We start from the raw sequence: 25,856 nt of genomic DNA on the forward strand, positions 1-25,856 counted from the left end.
GTCAGTACCACGTAAACAGAAAAAGCCAGAAGTGATGCTGTGGCCCAAGTGGTAGAGTGCTAGCCTTGAGCAGAAGAAGCCCAAGGATAGTGCTCAGGCCCTGAGTTCAAGTCCCAGGACTGGCAAAAAAAAAAAAAAAAGATAAAAATGGGGTCGAAGAATCTGGCTGCTGAAGAAGCAGTCTTTCTAACACTGTGGTGCAGGAGAAAGGCCAAATGAGACTGTCTTCTGGAAAAGACTCTCACAGTAGGTAAGATACACACAAATACACACAACCTCCCCATGCAGTGGCTGGGTCCTTCAGCGGGGCCCCTGCCTTTAAATAGACTTCAGGCAATCAAGTCCTCACTTAAAAATGTGACCCTCAGAAACAACAACACAATCTCTGAGCTCAAGGAGGCTCTATGGCCTGACCATGCCAGCCAATCAGCTTTTATACTCCTGCATGAGAATGCAACTTAGTCTATGGCTGGGTCACCCCACCGTTGTAACAGGAGACAAATGCTAGAAATCTTGGTGTTAGAACAGCATCAGATCACCTATTTTGGGTCTACTTGGAAATGGAGGGGGAAAAGAGAAGACACCTCTTGCCCCCACTTCAGAGTCCACTTAAAGAGGGCAGGTATTTATTCTATTGTCTCTTTGGAACACTAGTTTCATGACTATTTTTGGGGGGATTTTGGACAAATCACTTATTCTCTTTGAACCTTAACTTCCCAGTTTATAACTTAGGGAAAAAGAGCACCTGTACCTCACAAGTGTGCTCTGAGGACAGCCAGGAGGTTCCATTCCAAGCTCCCTTTCCCCAGTGCCAAGGCTGTGCCAAGGTGGGGACTCACGTAAGCAGCAGCATGGCCTGGAGCACTGCCAGCATGGGAGGAGGGTGCTGGAGGCAGTGGGGATAGGCCTTCACCCGCACCAGCCTGGCTTTGTGCCTATTATACATGGGGTGGGGTAAGGGAGTCCCACAGTTCACTGCTCAATCACAAAGTCTAAGGGATGCTGGGCACCAGTGGCTCACACATATAATCCTAGCTTCTCAGGAGCCTGAGATCTGAGGATAACAGTTCAAATCCAGCCCTAGCAGGAAAATCTGTAAAGATTTACTTCCCATTGACCACCAAAAAAGCTGGAAGTGGAGCTGTGGCTCAAGTGGTAGTACACTAGCTTTGAGCACAAAAGCTCAGGGGCAGCATCTAAGGACTGTCTCTCTCTCTCTCTGCACACACACACACACACACACACACACACACACACACTCTAAGTGAGTACTGTCACACCATATACACTGAGAGCCAAGAAAGGAGAATGTACAGAAACCACATTTGTTCCATACCAAGAGCCTGGCTCCCTCTGTAATTTGTTCCAGTCCTTGCTATACGACAGATGAGGAACCTTGCTTGCCTTTAGGGAGAGTATGGAACAGGGTCAAGAATACTTGGCTGCTAAGTGGCAAAGTCAGGACAACCCACTAATAATAGAAGTGTCAGTTGGGTACCAGTGGCTCACACCTGTAATCCTAGCTGCTCAGGAGGCCGAGATTTGAGAATCGAGGTTCAAAGCTAGCCTAGGCAGGAAACTCTGTGAAACTCTTATCGCCAATGAACCACCAGAAAACCAGAAGTGGCACTGTGGCTCAAGTGGTAGAGCGCCAGCCTTGAGCTAAAGAGCTCAGGGACAGCACCCAGGCCCAGAGTTCAAGCCCCATGACCAACAACAACAAAATAAATAAAAAAAGAAGTGCTCATGGTGTTCAATTTTGTTTGCCAACCTTCCACTGCCTATTTATTGACTGTGAGGTAGGGGGCTGTGTTCTGGGAGTGCTGCACGGCATGAGCCACAGTCTCTTGTCTCCCTGGCTTTTGTTTGTTGAGGAGGCAGCCATGAAAACAGGGTGTTTAATTCAGAGTAACAGAGAGAGTGCTACCCAGGAAGGAGGGAGCACTCGTACAGGCAGGTGGAGTGATCCTGGAGAAGGGAGAGGCCACAGGAAGTACAGGTGTAAAGGCTGGGAAGGGGGAAGGCATACCATCTGAGAATGGAAAGCATTCCTTACAGCCTGGCTGGGGTGGGGTGGGGGCAGGGGAAGGCAGGTAGGAAAGGGGAGGCAGAGAGAGTCTGGCAAGCTAACAGTGGATGGATCCTGAAGAGTGTGGGTTTGGGCCTGAGCTGACGCTGAGCCACTGAAGCCTTTTGAAGTATAAGCAGTAGGTGGAGAGGTAGCCTAGCTTGCACTGTTTCCCAAAGGAAGTACTACAGTCAGGACTTTTGTTTTGGGTGGGAAGAGAATGAAGCCCGTCCTGAGAATACTGCCAATCACTATGGCTGCTTTAGAAGTCTCCATGGACTGAGCGTTCCCAGGTGCCAGGCGCTCTGCCAGGCTTCCCATGTGTTATTCCATTCTCACAACCATCTATGACGTTGGTTCCTGTTATTCTCATTTTATGGATGCAGAAACTGAGGCTTGGAGGCGAAGTGATTTGCCGAAGGTCATACAGCAAGTGTGGCAGAGCCAAGCTTCAAATTGAGGTCCGATTCCCAGGCCCGCTGTTCTGGGTCACCATGATGCACCCCCCCAGGACGGTACCCGGGGACTGGGGCAGGCAGCAGGGCAGACGGCGGTGCCCCTGACTAGACAAACCAATGGAGAAGAAAAGGCAGGCCTTTTTGGAGGAAGATAATGAACTTAGTTTTAGCTATGGTGAGTCAGAGGTACCTGAGGGGAGTCCCCGAAGAGGAGCTCAGCGGCAGGGTTAGGCACTAGGGTGAAATGCAGGGAGAAAATACTACCTACATCTTCCTTTCCTTAAAGAGGGTGATCACAGGAGATCACAAAGGAGACAGAAAGAGGTTAGAGACAGGTGAGAAATCTCGAGAAGATGGTGGTCCCACTGCCCTTATTTCTGGCCCTGCTTGGCTGAGGGTAGAGGAGCCAAAGACAAGCTGGAAAAGAAATAACCCACAAAGTAATGACAAGGGTCATCACTGAGTATACAAACACAATGAGAACAGGATAGTATTCTCTGGATGGGATGGAGAAGAATGTGGAAGGCTGACAAGGACTGTAGCTGTGATGTGAGCAAATGGACTGGGGGTAGGACAGATTACAAGAACTGTCCGCTGCTGAAATGGAGCAGGTAGGACAGTTGGCATGCGATGGGAACTGTCACACAGACCTCAGCTCCTCTGGGCCCTTCTCACCTTCTTGTGTGACAAGATGAGGAACGATGTACAGGTGGGGTGATTAGGGCCTTTCCTCATTGAAATAGGAAAAAATAAGGGGATCTGGAGAAGACCCTGAAGTTGGAGAACAGAGGTCTGACCAAAGGGTCATATGAATGTGTGTGATAAGGAGCTACCCAAGCAACACGGGAGCTCAGGAAAGTGGACAAACACCCCACAGGGTGCTCAGCTTGACCCAGCCATGTTATACTCCAGCTACAGGAGGGGAGAGGCGCCCTCAGGGCACCTGGGGCTGTTTTTTTTTTTTTTTGTTTTGCAGTGTAGGTATGAAAGAAAAGTAACAGGGCAAGGAACTGAGAAAGGTGGTAAGACAGTGACTGAATGATGGATCCATTTTTGCTTGTTCTTATATCAATACTCAATTTAAATAAGCGAGTGCTGGATCACCCTGGGAAGAGAAAAGGGTAGATGGCAGTATTTAGTATGCAAAGAGGAATGGCCAGGGTATAGCCTCAATGGATCAGGAGTTAGGACACAAAGGCAAGAGTGATGGCTGGAAACGAGAGCAGGAGCAGTAGCACACTTAAAACTTTACCCCTCTCCTGGGGTGACCTGTTACTACATGGCTACTGGAAGCTGGGTTTGGGTGGACAGGCAACTGCAGGTAAGCTCAGGAGGTGCAGGGGGCTACTATCTAAACAGAAAACAGCTGGGCACCAGTGCTTCATGCTTGTCATCCTAGCTAATCAGGAGGCTGAGATCTGAAGATCACAGTTTGAAGCCAGCCCAGGCAGAAAAGTCCCCATGAGACTCTTATCTCCAATTAACCACTCAACAGTCAGAAGTAGTGCTGTGGCTCACAGTGGTAGAACATTAGCTTTGAGCAAAAGAGCTTAGGGACAATGCCTAGTCCCTGAGTTCAAGCCCCATGACTGATTAAAAAAAAAAAAAAAAAGATAATGACACTAACTATGACTGACCTAACACTGTGACTGCTCTTGTGTGCTGTTCCTGCATGTAGCTCCAGGTCTGTATGTGGCAAGGAAGGTCTGCTTGGTTAGTCTGAGCATCTAGGGTAGGCCTGGCACACAGTGGCTATGCAGAGAGCCTTGGAACGAGGAAGAAAAATCTAGAGAGAGATGCAGGGTGTGGCTGGAGTATGGCAGAATTGCCTGAGGATGCTTCACTGGAAACGTGTGAGCTAAGCTTGGAGTGAGAGCCTGTCAAGAAGAGACAAGAGGGCAGCATGACAGGTAAAGGAGGAGGGCTGTGAACTGCTGAGAGTGCTCTCTGGGGACTTAGCTAAGCAGTACCATCCCAAGAGGCCAGAGACCACCAAGGCACAATGAGCAAACACCTCTGGATGGCAACCCTGGATAAGAGCAAGAAAGGGCTGACTCTGGCTCACTACTTCAGGCTGCAGAAGGATCCTGGTTGTCCTCCGGGCTGGAAAGAGATGGAGAATCACTTCTTGCCTTCGGGATCACTAGGGCTGTTTGACCATCCAGAAACTGGAACTAGCTGGCTGTCAACCCCAAATCTCTTCAGATGCTGGGCTCCTGAGTGTGGCACTGTGCAGACGTAGTTGGGGGTAGGCAGGCGAAGAGGTAATGAAGCCGCAGGGACGAGCGCTCTAGCCCTTGGGGCCCATCCAGCAAGGCTGCCTGGGTTCAATCCTCAGTGCTGAGGACTGCTTCATTCCCATGGCTTCAATTACATCTCTGCGCTGGTAACTCCTAGTCCCGCACCTCCATCTCCACTTGCTCATCTCATGGGAACCTCCGAGTCACCGTGCCCCGACTGTATCCAGTCTTCTGCTCAGTCAAAGGTACCACCATCTTCCTTGCCATCACCCAGGAGATGTCCCTGCTTCCATCGCCCTGCCTTGCCATCAGCTCCCCCATGCCTGTCACTTGTGCTCTCTGCATGTCACTCTTCTGCTGCAGCCCTCCCTCAACCAGGTCTCCCTTGGCTCACATCACTTCCTGCCTGAGGTATCAAACTTGAGCTCCCCCTTGCCTCATGCTGTCTGTCCCTTGTTCCCACTGTCCATCCTACCTCTGCTGTTTTCATCTTTGCCTTTTTCAAGCTGCTGTGGGGCACACTATGCCTGCTGCCAGCAGCACCCACCTGGTCGATCTGTCCTTACACCCCACAACTCACTTTGAGCCGGCCTCTTGTAAAGTCAACTCATGGGGCTCCCCTCAGCCTGGGACTCCACACGTGCTAATGGGCTTGTCCATTGCTGTGCCAGTCTCCTCACTGGATTCAGCTTCTCCCAGGTGAGGACTTAAGTGCATCACACTCTGGCTCCCAGGGCTTGTAGAAGTATGTGCTGACTCAAGTCCCAGGTTTGGAGGAGTCCAGCAAGTAGCTTGAGGCTCAGAGACTTTTCCTCCAATGACTTGCCCCAGGTTCCCTGCCCCTGCTGCCTCCCAAACTCATCCAGACCTTCCCACAGCAGTGAGACACCGCAAGGCCTTTTGGCAGCCATCACCATCCATGCCCCAGACGGCTCAGGGCTCGGGGTTCCTCAGGGAGGAGAGGCGGTAGAGCTGAGCTCCCCCCCACACCCACCTTCTTTTTCAGCTTGTGCCGGGCCCGCTTGGCGGCCCTGGCGCTGTTGGGGACTTTGGGCTCCGTGCTGTTGATGAATTCCAGCAGCTCATCCACATCTCGGTGGTCCACGGCGGGCTCCCCAGGGATCCCGCCCAGGGCGCCCCCCTTCATGGGCAGCTCCTCTTTCCGCCTGGTCAGCCTCGAGCGGAGCTTCTCCCGGATCTCGGTATAATTCCGACTCGTCGGGGCAGCGGGTGGCTGGGGGAGGGGGAGGCGCTGACATTACACCCGAGGCTGGGAGGCCTGCAGCACTCCCACCCGCTGGCACCACGATGTGGCGAGGAGCCGGACAGCCATTCTCTCTACCTCAGCCAAGGCCAAATGGCCTCACCCTCAGCAGGCTCAAGCTGAGGCCGCTGTGAGTGAAAGGAATGGGGGTACAGGGCATGGCTGGGTGAACACGGACCGGGGAGCCAGGGAAGCCGGTTTGAGTCTGGCTTTCGTCACTCAGAAGCTGTATGACCTTGGGCGAGTCACCGAGGCTTTGTGAGCCTCAATTTTGTCATCTCTAAAATGAGGATAATAATGCCTAGCTCAAAGGTGACGAGGAACAAACGACTTCCATTTCTCCTATCCTCTACTGCTCTGCCCTGACCAGCAGCCCTTTCTTTCCTCTTCACCTTAGGAGACTTCTGAATTGCTTTTCCCCTGTCCAGAGGCAGCAAGTACTCTGATCTGAGCCTCCTTCCTGGCGCCGTCTGCTCACGGCCTGTCCCTTGGCTGGCTGTCACACTTGGGGACCTGAGAGCCTTTGTGCTTCCACTCTGCCTTCATCACGCACAGGTGTTCACTTCTCTGGGATTACACACGTATACATACTCATCAGAACCATAGCTTTCTCTCTGCCACTTCCTTTCCTTTTGCCTAAGGAGAAAAAGTCAATCTGAAGAGAAACCACGAGAAGAGCAAAGGCAGCAAAACGTTTAAATCCCCAGATCTTACAAAGGAGCCGTGAGGCTCGAGCAAGCGGACGCAGGTGTGAGGGCTCTCAGGGCCCAGCAGTGGCGATCGGCAGGAGTGAGGGGTCTCTGGGGGGAGTGTGGGGCTTCTTGGCTCACCTGGGCTGGTCCCCAGCCCGCGCTGGCCCGGAGAGGCTCACTCACCGCATTGTGGCCGAAGAACTCACAGTAGCAGCAGTCGCAGAACTTTCCATCTCTCTGGTGGGTAGAGGACGAGGTGCAGGAGCTTCGCTCGGAGCTGCTATCCTCTTCCTCACCCAGCCCCTCATCTGCCTCACACGGCTGGGGCAGCTGGCAAGCTAGGCCACTGTGTGCAAATTTGTGCCCCTTGCACCCGGGGTCCCTGCTGTAGGGGAAGAAGACCCAGGCCCAGAGGTGAGGGTGAGTGCTCAGGAGCCCGTGGAAGCATTCCCCCACCCCCCACCAGCGCCTCTCACAACACCCAGGGCAACAACCTCCCCATCCCCTCAGGGCCCCCTCTTAAAGGTTTCTTATGACTCCTTTCCCAGTACCTACTAATAGTAGTAGAGCATTGTATAGACACCTCATGAGTTAATGGTCTGTTTGCCATTCATCACTAGATTGTACCCTCCAAGGACAGAGGCTGAACCACTTCTATTTGGGGGGGTCACTGTACTTAGACAATCTTGAACACAACAGTTGCTTAGTAAGTAGGTGTCCAAACACATCAGCAGGCTGACGGTGCCCCTGGGACACAAGCAGGTGATATTAATGAGGACAGTGTTTGCGTCTACTTTCTAAGGTCCTAATGACCTGAGTGAGGCTTCAGTACCAGCAGGTAGAACATCCTTAACCAGGGGTTCTAAATTGAGAAACAAACAAACAAATACGAGTCAGCAAAAAGCCTGTGATTCCAGGACTTAGAAGCAAGGTGGGAGATTGAGAGTTCACAACCAGCCTAGGCTGACCCTAACTGTAAATAAATAAACAGATCCAGTATGTCTCATGGCCCAGAGACTGTAAGAGTGCCAGTTCCTGTGCCAGTTCCGTACTCAGCAAGTACAAGTCCTGCAAAAATAGGTGTTTTCCTCCCTGTTTTGCAGTGGTAGAGACTGAGGAACCCAGCTTGGTCAACAGGTGCAGGATGCCAGCCTGTGTCTGCATGCAGAGCTCTAGCTCTCTCCCTTTCACTGTCCTACCTCTGGATTCTAGAAAGCACTAGGGGTTTTCTCAGTATATGAGACACAGGCTGACAGGTCCCAGAACTGGAGCTGGAAAGAACTAGAGCCCTAGGGGCCAGCAGCAGCTGAAGGGCTGCTGCAAGATGGGGCTGAGGCTTGGGTGGAGGAACACAGGAATAAGAGGCCATGTGTAGACCGAGTTCTCAGGGCAGGCCAATGTCACCCCTCTTCTGCTACAAAGGACAGAAAGGACATGGCAGGGTTTCAAAAAATGAAATGGAGACTGAGAATATGGCCTAATGGTAGAGTGCTTGCCTCGTATACAGGAAGCCCTGGATTCAATTCCTCAGCACCACATATATTGAAAATGCCAGAAGGGGTACTGTGGCTCAAGTGGCAGAGTGGTAGCCTTAAGCAAAAAGAAGCCAGGGATAGTGCTCAGGCCCTGAGTTCAAGCAAAATAAATAAATAAATAAATAGATAGATAGATAGATAAATAAATAAATAAATAAATAAATAAATGAAAAAGAAATGGGCCGGGTACTGGTGATTCATACTTGTAATCCTACCTACTCAGGGGGCTGAGATCTGAGGATCACAGTTCAAACCCAGCCCAGGCAGAAAAGTGTATGAAACTCTTATCTCCAATTAACCATCAGAAAACCAGAAGTGGTACTATGGATCCAAAGTGGTAAAGTGCTGGCCTTCAACTGTAGAGCTCAGTGACAGCACATAGGCCAAGTTCAAGCCACACAACCAAAAAAGAAAGTAAAAAGAAAAGAAATGGATGATCATATTGAATAAAATATGTTCATACACAGGGGTGGATTCCCATGGTTTAACTCCTTTGAACGATTAACTGACAGTTCAACAAAATGAACACCAGGAAACTGAAACATGTCTTGTCTGAGGAAAATGGGGTTGCGGGTGTGTGAATGAATGGAAAGAGGAATGGTGGGTGAATAGTCATAATATTCAAATACAGTCATATACTTGAATATGGCCATAATACTTCACATGTGGAAATGGAAGAAGGAAACTTGAAGGGATAGCTAGGGATGGAAGAGATGGAGTGGGAGTACAATGATGGAAGGAGTGACACTGATCACCATGCAGTGTACACACAAACAGCATGTTGACTTGAAATCCTTGTGTACAACTAAAAGACAAAACATCTTTCCCATTAAAAAAAACAGAGAGGGGCTGGGAATGTAGCTTAGTGGTACAGTGCTTAAGTAGCATGCACAGAGAGCACATAAACAGAGAAAGCTGGAAGTGACACTTTGACTCAAGTGGCAGAGCGCTAGTCTTGAGCAAAAAGAAGCCAGGGACAGTGCTCAGGTCCTGAGTCCAAGCCCCAAGACTACCAACAAAACAAAACAAAACACAGTGCCCAGACCCAGTGTTCAAGCCCCACAAAGAGAAAATGAGAGAGAGAGAGAAACTTACAGAAGCTTATTCCAATCATCCATTCCTTAACTATTACATTAGCAAACCTACTTTCAGAAAATTTAAAATACCCAGCCTCATTATTGCAAGATAAATAAATTTGGAGAGATCTTTGGGAAACAGCCTTTTCTCTCTTCTTCTCTTCTCTTGCTCTCTTTTCCAGTGCTAAGGACTGAAATCAGGACCTTGCACACACTAGCTAAGTGTTCTACCATTAATCTACATCCCCAGCCCTTGGCTTTTTTGGGGACAGGATCCTGCTATGTCACCCAGGCTGGCCTTGGATTAGCTATATGCAGTTCAAGATAGCCTCAAACTCTTGATCTTCCTGCCTGTGTGCTTTTGAGTGCTGGGATTACCACCCCACTTGGTTAGGGAAAAAAAAAAAAAAAAGTTTTACAAGAAGCCCCTCACGAAACGATGAAAAAAAAAACAAACCACCCCAAAACCCAAACACTCTTTAATTGAGAATGTTTTCATTTTGAGGAGTCTATTCCAAAGAGAAAAATACAAAAGAGGGAAAAATGCTTTAGGCTAAGACATTTTTAGGGACATTATTTATAATGTTACAACTAGAGGACTACAGTGTTACAATTGGAGAACTACAGTTAATATTCTCCAGTTTTGAATGTAGAGGTCTAAGAACACTACACAGGAACACAGTATGCTGGTGAGGCAGTGTGAGGTGAAAACTAGAAGACACAATTTTGAGCAGATGCCATCAACACCATGTGAAAGACTGATGAGAGGAAAATGCCCAGGAGCAGTGGCTGCTGAGTAGGGGGGTTTCAAATGGGGAAAACAGATGCCTAATAATCCTAGATCTGAGTTAGAAAAGCACGTCTTCTCCGATGAATTTACTTCCAAATATACACTAACATAGCCTTTCTTAGCCCATAGTTACTTCTAGAAATCTCCTAAATGACAAACAGACTTAATATTCTTACTGTGGCCATATTTCTCTTGGTTAAAAATGTGGGCACCAGGGGCTGGGAATATGGCCTATTGGCAAGAGTGCTTGCCTCATATACATGAAGCCCTGCGTTCAATTCCCCAGCACCACATATACAGAAAACAGCCACAAGTGGCACTGTGGCAGCCTTGAGCATAAAGAAGCTAAGGGACAGTGCTCAGGCCCTGAGTCCAAAGCCTAGGACGGGCCCAAAAAAAAAGTGGGCACCAGTGGCTCATACCTGTAATCCTAACTACTCAGGAGGCTGAAATCTGAGAATCAAAGTTCAAAGCCAAACTGGGCAAAAAAGTTCATGTGACTCTTATCGCCAATAATCTACTCAGCAAAAGAAGCTGGAAGTGGGCTGTGGCTCAAGTAGTAGAGTGCTAACCTGGGACAAAAGAAGCCCCAGGACTGGCATACAGAGAGATAGACACAGACACACAAAGACACACAAAGACACACAAAGACACACACACACACACACACACACACACACACACACACAATATCTGGATATGACTAAATGTCCAGAGGTGGGAGAAAATAAATAAATTAGGACAGAGCTATATGGTAGATGTTTCACAGCCACTGAAAAAATTTTTGACACGTTTTTGCTGGGGAGATGATCACAATGTGTTTAAAGATAATTTCTAAAGCAGTTGGCAAGGATAGGAGAGGAAGGTAGGGATTACCTGCAACCTTAGCACTCAGGAGGCTAAGGTAGGAGGATCATTCATGACCACTTAGGCTTAATAGCAAGACTACCTCAAAACAAAAGAATTGCTATACACACATAGAAAATTGATCAAATATAGATTGAAGTATGTCATTTATACACAGAATCTGCCTAAAAAAATAACTAGACCACAATCCAGGCCCTGGTGGCTCACACCTGTAAATTCTAGCTAATTAGGAGGCTAAGATCTGAGGATCGCAGTTTGAGGACAGCACAGCAGGGGCAAGAAAGTCCTTAAGACTCCTATCTCCCATTAATCAAAAAAAGCTGGAGGTGGGGCTGGGAATATGGCCTAGTGGCAAGAGTGCTTGCCTCATATACATGAAGCCCTGGGTTCAATTCCCCAGCACCACATATATAGAAAATGGCCAGAGGTGGCGCTGTGGCTCAAGTGGCAGAGTGCTAGCCTTGAGCAAAAAGAAGCCAGGGACAGTGCTCAGGCCCTGAGTCCAAAGGCCTAGGACTGGCAAAAAAAAAAAAAAAAAAAAAAAAAAAAAAGCTGGAGGTGTGGCTTAGGTGGTTAAGAGAAAAATGTAATCCTTTACCTAGTTTTTGGTGCTAGAGATTGAACCAAAGTCCCTGTACATGCTAAATATGTGCTCTACCATTAAACTTCATCCTAGCCCAATCTACTTTTTAACTTTTACCCCAAAGGTACCATTGTCAACATTTTCCAAAACTCCTAAGTTGTAGTGGCCTGGTGCCTTCCACACCTTTCACTTACCTGTGAGTGCTAGGGAGTGGCTGAGAGCTCGGTGGTGGGAGGAGAGGCCCGCTGCAGTGCCCACTGCAGTGCCCGCTGCAGGGGTGGCTGCACCCCGAGAATGGTGGAGGCATCTTCAGGAGGGGCATGCTGGTGGAAGGTAAGTGGGGGCTTTGACATGGCCCTGGGGTGTGGGGGGCAGTGGCAGCAGACACAGGGCACTCTGAAGCCTGGGCAGGGAAAGATGTCACTGGGGTGTTGGGGAGCAGGTGCGGGTGGGGTGGTGAGCCAAAGGAGCCAGGATGAGAAGGGATCAGAGATGCTGGCTGTGGGGGGTGGCCGGTGGGACTGTTAGGGGGAGCAGTGAGGTCTGAATGCTGGTGGTGCTCCGAGATGGGAAAAGCCTCACCTGTGGGTGGAGTGGAAAGAGAGAGGTCAAACCTGAGAAGCCCATGGGCTCCCTACCATAGGGTTTTGCTTAGTGTGACTGGAGTACACAGATTCAGCCCTGGAATCACTGCAGGCAGCAGCTTAGCTGGACAGGTTTGAGGAGCCCAGGCCTAAGACACTGGGAATGCTGGCCCCAAGTAGGGCCATATGCCTCTGCGATAGCACAAAGAGCAAATGTACATGTTCTCTGTTCTCTGTATCGGCCGAGGACCTGATTGTTCACAGGCAGGTCTCAGGCCTGGGACAGTCGCTGTAGCAGGCCACGGCTCTGCTTCTGGGACACATAGACCCGAAGCCAGTAGATACTTGACTCTCAGAAAGCCCAAGATTTCAGAGGGGAACTGGGAAATGGTTCTGATGACTCTCTGGCTCATGGACCAAAGTAGCTGGAATTACAGATTGCTCAACTCATCTAATTCTGGGGCCAAAATCATTTTGAAAAACTCTGCCTCTCCATTTAGAGTTATGACAGTAAATCATATTCATGGCATAAATTGATAACTCAAGGGATTTTTCTCTGGGTCTCTGAGGAACAGCCTAGAGTCCAAAAAAGGCTTCAATAGCTTCCAGCTCTCTAATAACCATGGCAAGCTGGCATTGCCAGTCTCTTGTGGAGGTAGATTTAGTGCTTTATCATCCCTCAGGTGGAGAAAATGAGACAGGGGCCTGAGGTTGTCCATCATGCTGTAGAGCAAGTGTTAGTGACCTAAGTCCTACTTCCTTCCCTATGGGTCCTCCCACTATGATAGCCAAAGAAGTCTAGGCAAACTTTTCCCTATAAGCACTACTTAACTTCACAGTTCAGGGAAGTTGTTTCACTGAGAGTCAACATATAGGCTTCCCTGCTATACAGCTCCCTACATTGAGAAGTCACCTGTCTCAGAAGCTTAGAGACTCACCGGGGATGGCGGGACTCCCAAGTGAGCTGCCTGGTATAGCCCCAGCTGAGTGCGGGGAGTTCCACAGCCCTGAGAGCTTATGTGCCGACAGGAACGAGCTGGGATCCCAATCCCCTGAGTTCCCATGGCAGGAGGAGGAGGAAGATGAGGATGATGAAGAGGAGGACGAGGAAGAATGAGAGTCACCCCCACAAGACTGTGACTTGCAAGATGTATGTGACAAGGAGATCTGGAAAGGAGGAAGAAAAAGACTCGTCAAATAGTGAACCTGACCCTTTGCTGCCTCAGTTTACCCCCAAAGTGCGCCCTCTCCTCCAGGCTCTTGTGGTATTGCCAAAGCACAAATGGAACAACTCAAGCTGAAGTTCAGCAAGAGTCAGGCCTGTGCAGGAAGAGGTTGTGGTGAACTCAGTTATTTACATGGACATACAGAAAGGGCCTCCACTAAGGCAGAGCCTGCCTGTGAATGTGGGCCTCTGGGGAGTGGGAATAACAAGAACAGTGTCTTTAAACCAAGAGTCTTGAAGGTAAAATGATTCTGGGGTTGACATCAGTGGCTCATGCCTATAATCCTAGCTACTCTGGAGGCTGAGATCTGAGGATCAAAGTTCCAAGCCAACCCAGGCAGGAAAAGTCTGTGAGACTCTTATTTCCAATTAACCTCCAAAAAGCCAAAAGTGGCACTGTGGTTCAAGTGATAAGGAGTGCCAACCTTAAGCAAAAGAGTGAAGGGACAGTGCCTAGGTTGGGCACTAAATAAACAAAACAGTCCTTGGCAAGAGTCTCTGCAGGGGAATGAGGGCCTCGCCACAATTCATGGGACGGCAGACTTCCGAGCTCCCAGCTATTAGATGCCTTCTGACTGGAGTACATTTCCAACTCTTCACCTTTGCTCTCTGGCTGATACTGGTTGCCTTTCAAACAGTCACAGACTTGCAGGTGGCCAGGTCACAGGGGGGCAGGATGGCAGTCTATGGGTACCTACGAGGAGGGCCCCATCTTGTGCTGAGGGGTTTCTTCTTCCCCTCATTGGAACCAAAGCTGCAAAAGCTGGGTCCACGCAGCCGTGCACGGAGGGACCCCTCACCAGCGGTTACCTACCGCCACGGCATGTTCTCGACCTGTCTGCCTTTCATCTTCTTCCATGCTCTTCCGGCAACTCTGGCAGACCCACAGAGGCATCTCGCCTAGGAGGTTCTTGACGAGCTTTGGCATGAAATCAGGGGGCAGCTTTTCACCTTGCAACACCAGTCCGTTTTGTGAAGGCCCTTCTTCCCAGCCTTTTCGTTCTCGATGACACAGCAGGCAGCAAGTCTGCACAGACTGGCTGGAGGTGGGGGGAACCTGTTCAACAGACAGACACGGGGTTTCCCAGGGGGGGAAAAGGTTCTCCTTAGAGAAATGCCAATGGTGTTAGGAACACTTATTATGTGCCAGGCACTAGGTTAGGCACTTTATAAACACAATTTAGTTTGAGTCCTTGTAACAGCTCTGCAAAACAAGGTGTTCTTACTTCCATTTTTCTTTATCTTTAGATGAAGAAAGATTTCAAAATGTTAAATGAGTTGCTCAAGGTTACAGAGCTGGCGAGTGGCTGAACCTTATTGAGTCTGACTCCAAAGCTCATGCTCAGATATCCTAATGCACACATATCCCCAGGCCTCAAAGGAAAAAGACAAGATGGCTCTTTCCTGTCTGGCATGTCTTGGAAAGGTCAAGCCCCTGTGGGAGGAAAGGATGCCTGAGTCAATGGAGAGTTTTGGAGAATGTGTGGGTTTTATAGAGAGCTGCATAGTTCCTGTAAAATTACAGAAATGTTTAGAAGAAGCTCAGAGAAATAATAAGAGAGAGAGAGAGAGAGAGTATGTGTGTGTGTATTTATTTATTTCCCCCTCCCTGTAGGGCTTGACTCAGGGCCTTGGCACTGTCTCCTAACTTCTTTTGCTCAACACTAGCACTCTACCACTTGAGCCACAGCACCACTTCTAGTTTTTTTGTTTTTTGTTCTCCTAAGTGGTTTGTTGTAGATAAGACTCTCATGGACTTTCCTGCCCCTGCAAGCTTCAAACTGCTTCAACTCATGGACTTTCCTGCCCCTGCAATCTTTGAACTGCTTTGAACCACAATTCTCAGATCTCAGCCATCTGACCAGCTAGGAATACAGGTATGAGCCACCCAACATACGCACACGCACTCTCTCTCTCTCTCTCTCTATATATATATATATATATTTTTTTTTAATTTTAGTTTTTAGCCAGTTCTGGGGCTTGAACTCAGGGTCTGAGCACTGTCCCTGGCTTCTTTTTGCTCAAGGCTAGCACTCTACCACTTGAGCCACAGCACCAGTTCTGGATTTTTCTATATTACATATTTACATATATACATATATACACATCAATTCAATTGAAAATTGGTGGAAAGGTGCACCAGGCTCTTCAGAGGCAGTAGGAATGGTGTAGTCATGAATTCTAATCTCTGCTTGACCACTACCAGCCAGATGACCTTGAGCAAGTTATTTAACTTTGATGGAGGTACCTACCTACCTTGCAGAGCTGTTGTGAGGGTTGCTGCAAAAGCAGGTGAAGTGCCTAGCCCTGTGCATGCTGTCAGTACTTGTTCTGTTTATTTCCCTCCTAGGACAAATAAAACCCAGAAATATAAGTCTGAAGGCTTTCTTTTAGACTGAGGGGTCCTGACTGGGAAACTAATCATATTTGTATTTAATGCCCCCTAATTACTGGCTTCTCCTACAATTCTGTAGTCCCCTCCCACTGGCCCTGCGCATGATCTTATCACTCTTTGGCCAACAGAATTTTAGTAGATGTGCTGCAGGCATAAGCTTGAAAACAGTGTATACATTTCCCTTGTTTCCTCGCATAGCTGGGCTTGCTCACTCTTGTGCCTCTGCCATGCCATGAAGGCATGGCCAGGCGGGCTAATTGGCCAGCTGATCAGAGATATCTGAGGGGGCCCAGCTGAGATTTAAAAAAAAAAAAAAAAAAAAAAGGCCTGCCCAGATCAGGCAGCATTCTCAAGGAATAGCAAATGGTTTTAAGCCACTAGTTCCTTGGGCAGTCTGTTCTGCAACAGCCAACTCCTGTAATCTTCCCAAGTTAACCCTCACTGGGTAATATATGTTTGTAGCAGGTGCCATCATCTGCTTTGTGAAATCAACTCCACAGAGAGCTGGCATCAGGCTATCCTTGAATCTCCAATGTTACAATGACATTGATCTGGGTCTCCCCAGTTCCTAAACAAAAAGAAAAAAGAAACTCAATAGTGTAACTATGAATATAATAAAAGATTTTGGGGTAGTACTCAGTATTTGAACAAGAGTACCACAGATACAGGTCCTGCCAAGGGAATGTCTTATTAAACAAGGCAGTTCATATAAAGTGCAAGAGGAAGCCACTGTGGCGAGCATCTCACAGAAGGGTAGGAGGCAGACAAAGATGGTGTTCACAGTCACGAAAGCAAAGGAGGCCTTTTCCAGAACTGTATTCAGGAAATTTTCCATAGCTGTAAAGTGCGATATTGGCTCTCAATGGAGGACGGGAGGCCACTAAAAGTCTCTTTCCAACTATGAGAGTAACACTATTAAGGCAAACTCAAAGATACAAATTTTACCACAATAGTTGTGTGTTTCTTGGGTTCTCAAGTCATTACATAGGATGAATATCTTGCATGAATGATATTTTATATATATATATATACACACGTATTGAATTGAATAATGCATAAAGCATTGTACAAAACTGCTTTTGTTTTCTTTTAAAAACAAATATATGGGCTGGGAATGTGGCTCAGTGGTAGAGTGCTTGCCTAGCATGCATGAAGCCCTGGTTTTGATTCCTCAGCACTACCTAAACAGAAAAAGCCAGAAGTAGCGCTGTGGCTCAAGTAGTAGAGTGCTTGCCTTGAGCAAAAAGAAGCCAGGGACAGTGCTCAGGCCCTAAGTGCAAGCCCCAGGACTGGCAAAAGATAAAGAAAACATACAAGCCAGGCGATCAGTGGCTCACACCTAGCTACTCAGGAGGCTGAGACCTGAGGATTGAGTTCAGAGCCAACCAGAGCAAGAAGGTCCACAAAATGATTACCTCCAATTAACTATCAAAAATCTGGAAATTATGCTGTAGCTCAAAGTGGTAGAGCACTGGCCTTGAGCACAAAAGCTCAAGAACAGTGCCCAGGCCCTGAGTTCAAGCCCCAGGAACAGTGCATGCACGCATGTACACGTACATGTACACACACACACAAACAAACATACAATTAGTAAGTGTCTGACCAATGTGATTGTACTTAGTATGAAAGTACTTGGGAAGCACTCGGGTACACTTGGCTTGGATATTAACTCTGGGCTACCACCATTTAAAACTGAATGGTACTGGCCAGGTTCTATTTATCCTAGGCTACTGTAATTTATCATTTGTATGGTACCAGTCAAGTTTGACTTACCCTGTTTACTCATCTATAAAATGGATCAAGTCCTAATTTGTAGGGTCAAGTTAAATTCAATAAAGCATCAATCCAGTGCTAGGCATATAATATTTTGGTTGGCATGACACTAATTAACATGAACAGGAACAAAGGGAAACAATAAATGATCAGTGTTTTATAAGAACACAAGAATCTTTCACAGGTAATGAATGCATGGTGACTTGTTGGATACCTCAATCTTTGCCCTCAATTCCATGAAGTCAAATGGTTGTATTCTCTACTTCCATACCTCAGCTGAATGGGGCTAAAGGCCCAGCATAAACAAAGACTTCTCTAGGCATTCCTAGAGAGACTCTGTTCCAATTCACCTTCACTCTCCTATATTCACCAAGCACACTGGGCCTTGGTCACAGCATTTGTACCTTCCATCTCAATTATTTATCTATTCTTCTGTTCCTTCTACTAGGCACAGGCACCAGGTCTTATTCCAGTCTGGATCCTCTAGGAAGCACAAAGCCTGGCTCAGGCACAGGCTCAGCTGGGCATATGGTCGCTAAAGTGGATTTGGGATGCCCCCATGGCAACATGGAGGGTAGAGACAGCTTGGTGTACTTGAAATTACTGCTCCTTATGGAGAAAAACCCTCATCTCCCCACTGTACTTGCCCCTGCATGGTTCCAATTGCTATAGTGGAAAAGGGGACGGCTACATTCTTTAGGGATGATGCAATATCCTTCAGTTAATGGAAATAATGAGCCAAACTGGTACACAAAATAAGTGATGTGCTACCCAATGAAAATCACTTTATAGTACACCTATTTTCCAGGGTAGAGAGAGTAAGACTTACAAAGCAACTTAAGCTGTAAGTGAAGCAGTAGTACTATCTCCACTGCACAAAGTTGCCCAGAGGACTAGTGACAATAGAGACAAAGCTCTCAAGCTTAATACATCTGGGAGAAGGTGATCAATCTCTTATCTAGGCCTGATGGGCTGCTACACCCATAACAAATCTACACTGGACATGGGCTTATCCACTATCTTCTTTGAGTTTTAAACATAACTCTTTTTTTCATGCTCATTCAGGAAGCACCCTTAAAACTTATATCTTAACCCCTAGATCTTGATGCTTCCTCCAGATTCAATGTGCTGTATAGCAGGAAACTTTTCTCCCTCGTCTATCTTTCCCCTACCTTTTTCCCGTCCCTCCCTCTTCCATGCTCTCCTCTTTTCTCCCTTCCTTCATTCATTCCTTCCTTCCTAACTAACAGTCCTGCGCCTTGAACTTAAGGCTTGGAGGTGTTTTTTGTTTTGTTTTTTTTTCTCAAAGCTAATGCTCTACCACTTGAGCCACAGCTCCACTTTTAGCTTTTTGGTAGTTAATTGGAGATGGGAGTCTCACAAACTTTCCTGCTCATGCTGACTTTTAACCATGACCCTTAGGTCCCAGCCTCCTGAGTAGCTAGGATTATAGGCATGAGCAACCAGCATTCTGGCTTTTCTGTTGTTGGTACTGGTGATTGAACTTAGGACATAGTTGAACCACATCTTCAAACATTTTTGTTTTTAGTTTGTTTCCCAGATAAGGGTCTAGCACTTTTGCTAGGTCTGGCCTCAGACCAAGATCCTCCTACCTCTACCTCCTGAGTAGCTGGAATTATAGACATACTTTAAAAAACAAACAAACGTGTCTGGCTGTGTGTGTGCTGGTACTGTGGCTTGAACTTAGGCTTTTTCACTCACAGCAAGCACTCTCCCACTGAGGCATGCCTCCACTTGACTTTTTCCTGATTACTTGGAGATACAAGTCTCTCTTGTTTGACTGGACTGACTTTGAACTTTGAACTCTGAACCTTGATCCCCAGATCTCAGCCACACAAGTAAGCCATCAGAACCCAGCATGCGGCTTTTGTAGGTTGTGGGTACTATCCCTAAACTCTTTTTCTCAAGGCTCTACCACTTTAAGCCACAATTCTACTTCCAGTTTTCTGATGGTTAATTGGAGGCTTTCCTGCCTCCACAATCCTCAGATCTCAGCCTCCTGAGTAGCTAGAATTACAGGCATGAACCACCAGTGCCCAGCCTGGTTATTTTTGACAGGGTCTCATTAACTTTTGGCTGAGCTGCCCTCAAATCTTGGTTCTATATCTGCCTTCTAAGCAGCTGGGATTCTCAGTGTGTGCACCATAGCCCGTGCTTCATCCTTTGCTTTGCTTTTCTCCCGCCCCCCCCCACCCTTTTTTTAGATTGAGTCTCAGTAGCCCAAGCTGGTGTCAAAGTTGCAATCCTTCTGTCTCAGCCTCCTGAATGCTGGGATTACACAGCACCACACCTGGTTTTCTTTCTGACATTTTCATCTTTGCTTAATTGCCAGAGGGTGGTGAGAATACTAAGCCCTGGTGATGCTATATTTAGTTGGTAAAGCACTGTTCCTCCAGATTTGTGGCTTGGAAGAAAGAGACTCCAGGATCAGAGTTCTCTATTACTGCAATCTCTTTTCTTTTCTGGTCCAAGACCAGAACTCAAACTTCATACCTGCTGCTTTCACTCACTGGCTAGTGCTCCACCAGCAGAGCCCCACCTCCAACTCCTAACTGCAATGTCTTGCCATTTTCCAATCTCTGACAATTATGGGCTCTCATGCATTGAAGAGTTAGTCAACCCAGGCTTTCAACTCATTGTTCTCTGCTGTATTTCTGAACACCTGGCAGAGTATTCACACACAAAGAACACAGTCAGTAAATGTTCATCAAATAAGTGAGAACATTCAGCAATTTTTTTCTTCATCTCAAAGGCTGACAGAACTGATTCTTATTCTTATGCCCAGCAGCCATAGGCAACAACAAATTGTGCCTGCTCACTTCAGATTAAGTTTCAGAACCTCTGAAGTCACAGGTTTAGTCTTAAGCAAAAGATGGAGAAAGAAGAGAAAAAAGTTCTAGGGGTTATGTTGATTTGGGATCTGCTCAAAAAGATTCCAAGATATTGAAGATGCAGCCAGCATCTTCAAAGAAGAGTGGCAATATCAGCAGAGGATCCAAGTAGTGGCATGCTCATCCCCAAAAGTAGCCAAGGAGCCAGGTGAAGTCCAAATTGAAGTTGCTTGGATTCAGGACACTACAGTTTGTAGCCAAAAACAGTGTATGGGGGCTAGGAATGTGGCTTGCCTAGCATGCATGAAGTTCTGGGTTTGATTCCTCAGCACCACATACACAGAAAACGGCTAGAAGTGGCGCTGTGGCTCAAGTGGCAGAGTGCTAGCCTTGAACAAAAAGAAGCCAGGGACAGTGCTCAGGCCCTGAGTTCAAGGCCCAGGACTGGCCAAAAAAAAAAAAAGAAAGAAAAAAAAACCAAAAAAACAAACCCTAGGACTGGCAAAAATAAAATAAAATCAGTGGATCAGCTGGGCACTGGTGATTCATGCTTATAATCCTCTACTCAGGAGGCCAACATCTGTGGATCATGCTTCGTAGCCAGCCCAGGCAGGAAAGTCCATGAAACACTGATCTCCAGTTAACTACCAAAAAAGCCAAAAGTAGAGCTGTGGCTCAAGTGAGAAGTCTAGCCTTCAGCAAAAATAAGCTCAGGGACAGCACCCAGGTCCTGAGTTCAAGCCCCAGGACAAGCACAGAAACTAGAAAACCAGTGTCTTTTCTTCTTTATGTGACCAGGCCCAAGATTTTTTTTTACCTCAGCCTGAGAAGCATGAAGTGAGGGCAATCCAATTCTTTCTGGGTAAATTACAACATTAAAAGGAAAGTCACCTCTTTTTTTTTTTTTTTAAACCAAGCACCATTTTTACTGGAAGGAATGACTGAGTTGTTATTCAGGGTACTGAATACTAGGTAGTGGCACCATTTTTACTGAAACGAATGAGTTATTATTCAGGGCACTGAATACTAGGTAGTGGCAGATATTCCCAAAAATGAACAAAAGGACACAGTAAGTCAGTCACTTCAAGCAAACAACTGAGATTATTTGTGACTAATGCAAAAATCAAGCTTTCCAGAAAAAAGGTTAGAATTTGGAAAAATTGTATCCATCACCATGAACTTGACTGTAAATACTAAACTTTGGTATTTATAAGTGTAGAAGGAAAATATTTAGGAGAATCTATTTTCCAAACGACCAAAGAAAAATGTAACAGAATTATACATTGGCAAAAGATCCACTCAAAGGGCTAGATGGACAATGGATTTTAATGTAAGAATGAAGACTTCATCAATGATGTTCTCAAGTCCTATTTTGGGAAGAATATCTACACTCATTAAAATGCTTCCTGCTTTTCCAACTACAAATCTGTGTGAGGCTGGATTGCTTTTATGTACTTCTACCAAAACATATTGTAACCACTGACTACAGAAGCAGATGAGAATTCAGGTTAATTTTATGAAAGCAGCTTGCAAAACTAAAAAAAAGTTTTGTTTTGTTTTGTTTTTTGGCTAGTCCTGGGGCTTGGGCTCAGGGCCTGAGCACTGTCCCTGGCTTCTTTTTCCTCAAGGTTAGCACTCTACCTCTTGAGCGACAGCGCCACTTCTGGCCTTTTCTATTTATGTGGTGCTGAGGAATTGAACCCAGGGCTTCATGTATACAAGGAAAGCACTCTACCACTATTCCTAGCCCGGAAAAAAATTTTAACAAAACTTTTGCTGAGCATTGGTGGCTCATACCTGTAATCCTAACTACTCAAAGGCTGCCAGCTTGAGCAAGAAAGTTTATGATATGCTTATTTCCAACTACCAAAAAGTTGGAAATAGGGCTGGGAATATGGGCTAGTGGTAAAGTATTTACCTTGTATACATGAAACCTTGGGTTCAATTCCTCAGCAATACATATATAGAAAAAGCCAGAAGTGGCGCTGTGGCTCAAGTGGTAGAGTGCTAGCCTTGAGCAAAAAGAAGCCAGGGACAGTGCTCAGGCCCTGAGTTCAAGCCCTAGGACTGGCAAAAAAATACAAAACAAAACAAACAAAAAGTTTGAAATAGCTCTGTGACTCAAAGGGGTAGAGCACTAGCTTTGAGCACAAAAACTCAGAGGCAATGACCAGGCCCTGAGTTCAAGCCCAAGAACCAACACAAAAATAAATGAATAAATAAAACTTTTATACTAACACATGATGTGTTTTTCTTCTCTTCCATCCATACTTCCTTCCTGAAACTGAACACAGAGCCTGTTGCATACTAAGCAATTGCTCTATCACTGTTACCTTCTAGTCTGTGTTGCCGTAAATGAACTTATACTTTCTCAATTTTAATACTTAGTTTGGTAAAAATCAGTAGATTCGGGGCTGGGAATATGGCCTAGTGGCAAGAGTGTTTGCCTCGTATATATGATTCCCCAGCACCACATATGCAGAAAACGGCCAGAAGTGGCGCTGTGGCTCAAGTGGTAGAGTGCTAGCCTTGAGCAAAAAGAAGCCAGGGACAGTGCTCAGGCCCTGAGTCCAAGGCCCAGGACTGGCAAAAAAAAAAAAAAAAAAAAATCAGTAGATTCAATCAACAGAAACAAAAACTTTGAGGTTCTTAATAATTTGGGGACTGTCTTGGGCCTCAAACATTTTGGAGATCGCTGATGTAGAGCCTCTAGGAGTGCCAGCCAGTCACACAGTGGGTGCCCATGAGAACACAGTGGCTATTCATAATGATAGTTTGCACCAGATCTGTACAGGTCTTTGAGTGTGACTCAATTTTCCACCTTGGCCTTTCTGTCCACAATTTGGCACATGTTGGGGAATATTCCTGGTCACCAGACCAGGCAGATGCCAAGGACTACCTTGGATGAAATTTCCAACACTCAACCTAGCCTCATTCCTCACAGGGGTTCCTTCCAGTCCCAAGAGCTTGTGTGTTTGCACTGGATTTCCCCAAGACACATGCTGTATCCAACCACCTGCCCTGCAATAGGTTCCAAATTCTATTCTGAAATGACCCAAGAGAGCATTCTCTTCTTGAGGCTCTGAACTCCAAGAGCCTCCCTGTCACCACTGAAGCACAGGACAACAGCACGAACTAAAATTCTCTTTGCGAATTCTCTTTTCCTCAGCCTAGAAAAACTCGCCAGGCGAGTAATCACCACTCACTCCTCCATTCATCTACCCATTCCCTCATTCAACAAGTACTCACAGCTCTGACCTCATTCATGCCAACCATCATCACTGAAGACCATAGTCAAAGGTCAAGGAAGCTTTTGCTGGACTGTGGGCGCTATCACGCAGTGTACAGATGTAATCGTTGTCTGTCCCCAAGTCCCTGGTAGGATGGGAGGTCTCTGGGGTCGAAGAATAGATCTTGGCCATTTACATACTCCCAGGAATCAAGGTGTGGCTTGGGCCTGTCACATAGCAGGCATTCATTGAGTAAATGAACACTTAAAGCCCTTCTGGCTCACGTCTCAGCTTCTCCACAGAAAGGACATACTTTAGAACACAGCCAAACCAGCTCCTTTCCCAACATGCCAGACAGAAGGCCTGGCTGTGTCACTGCAGCTATAAGAAGGTGATCAGAGCAAAGAGTCTCACACGGGAACAATGCTGACATCCAGAACTGCATGAACTCTTCAGGGCTCAATTACACCTCAGTGGCCTGAAACTTCTACCCAAACTCCCTGGTCCTTTCAGAAAGTAGACAACTGCTTCACAGCCTAAGACCAGTTGGCAGAGAATCTTCTGTGGCGGTACAAGCTGAGTCAAGGACAGGGCAGTGAGGCTGGCTGACCCTAGTGACCCTCTGCCACTGCAGACCTAACCCATCCATTGAACCTGCATGTTAGGTGCAAGTAGTCACAAAAAAGGCCCAAGCTGCTCATTTACTTGGAACCTTGGGCTAACTGTGCTCTTCTATTATAACCATAGCACAGGTTTCTCATGAGGGGAAAAAAAAGAAGCATGAACTTCAGAGAAACAGTTGTGAGCTCAAATTCTTGTTCTGTCATTTTCAGTATGATCTTGGAATGATCACTCAATGTTTTGAACCTCAGGTTCCTCAATTTATGAAATGGGAATAACACCATACTTCACAGAGTTGTGAGGACAGAAGGAAATAAATTATATAAAGTACCTGGCCTGGGCCTGGCACACAGTAGGTGCTCAATACCCGTTAGTTTCTTTCCTCTTCTGCCCTGGAAGAAATGACAGGGAAACTTACTAAGTGAGACTTGCCCAAACCAAATTTATCATTTGAAGCACAGGACAGAGGACCAGACAAGTGACCTTCAAGGCCTCTTAGAACCCCCAAGTCTACATTATATCACATGGCTATCATTTCCTAAAAAGAACCTTCAGGGCTGACAATTTCTCCAGCCTCTTCTTTCTGCCTTAGGTTCCCTATATCACTTTTCCGAGCAGAGATCTTGTGTCACAAGGAGAGGAGAATCAAAAGGGAGCCAACTGGGAATAGAGGGGATATGTGGAAATAAAAGCAAGTTTCCTCTCACTACTCAGCTGGAAGCCACTTAGTTTGGAGGGTGAGGGTAGCAGGGCAGACACTCTCGGACCCCTTGCTGGGACATGCCTTTCGTTGGTCCTTTTCTGCTTTTGCATATCCTGCCATGAAAGAACACTAAACATTCCTTTCCTGCTGGCTTGTCTCTTTCTCCTCTTGAGGTTCAGTTCTGGAGGTTCACATCCTCATAAATCCAGACAGAATAAACTGGGTTTGCTTTTTGTGTTTCCCTAAAATATCTGCTATCACATATACTCTAGTGTTTAAAATTTGTCTTCTCGATGATATTGTGAACTTTCCAAGAACAAGACCCAGGTCCCCAAGAGCCACTGAATTCAAGTATAGACACGGGTAAGCATGATAGGGATAGGGAACTTTTCCTTTGTTTTGCCCAGGGCCATTGGATATTTATAATATTCAAGGACTGTAGAAAACTAGCAATCTAGGCAATAGCCTCAGAGAAGCATATAAGCCTGTGTGTCCCATCTGTACCAATGACCTCTTGTGAGAGGTTCCCTGCCCCCTGCAATAGAAAGTTAGTGGTTGAATATTATTAACTAGGCAACAACCAGAGAAGTGGTGGAAGGCTTCATTTTTTTTGGTCCAGGGAGGAAAAAGGTTGGATAAAACCGAGACCTCACACGTGCTAGACAGTGCTCTATAACTAAGCGATATTCCTGGCTACCTCTCCTCACTTTTCAAAAATTGTTCCTAGTCCTGCTTATGGAAAAATTCCTCCCTGAGTAGCCTCATTCTTTTTCTTTTTTTTTTTTGGCCAGTCTTGGGCCTTGGACTCAGGGCCTGAGCACAATCCCTGGCTTCTTCCCGCTCAAGGCTAGCACTCTGCCACCTGAGCCACAGTGCCCCTTCTGGCCGTTTTCCATATAT

At 46.7% G+C, this 25,856-nt stretch overlaps 1 protein-coding gene across 10 annotated transcripts in view; it reads right to left on the reverse strand.

The window, feature by feature from the left end:
* The window catches only part of Fam193b (family with sequence similarity 193 member B), a 36,258-nt gene that overhangs the window by 4,673 nt on the left and 5,729 nt on the right, over window positions 1-25,856 (reverse strand). For 3 of the 10 annotated variants that reach the window (XM_048333958.1, XM_048333959.1, XM_048333964.1), the window contains exons 2-6: window positions 14,197-14,439; window positions 13,096-13,324; window positions 11,768-12,155; window positions 6,906-7,107; window positions 5,761-6,000 (exon numbers count right to left, since the gene is read on the reverse strand). In XM_048333958.1, coding sequence (XP_048189915.1) covers window positions 5,761-6,000; window positions 6,906-7,107; window positions 11,768-12,155; window positions 13,096-13,324; window positions 14,197-14,439 — 1,302 coding nt within the window. Of the gene's footprint in view, window positions 1-5,760; window positions 6,001-6,905; window positions 7,108-11,767; window positions 12,156-13,095; window positions 13,325-14,196; window positions 14,440-15,638; window positions 15,729-24,584; window positions 25,714-25,856 lie in introns of those variants that run through there. The other 7 variants (XM_048333966.1, XM_048333962.1, XM_048333961.1 and 4 more) reach the window with 5 other exon arrangements.

The sequence above is a fragment of the Perognathus longimembris genome, chromosome 25 (assembly GCF_023159225.1).
Source record: "Perognathus longimembris pacificus isolate PPM17 chromosome 25, ASM2315922v1, whole genome shotgun sequence".
Classification (NCBI taxonomy): Eukaryota; Metazoa; Chordata; class Mammalia; order Rodentia; family Heteromyidae; genus Perognathus; species Perognathus longimembris.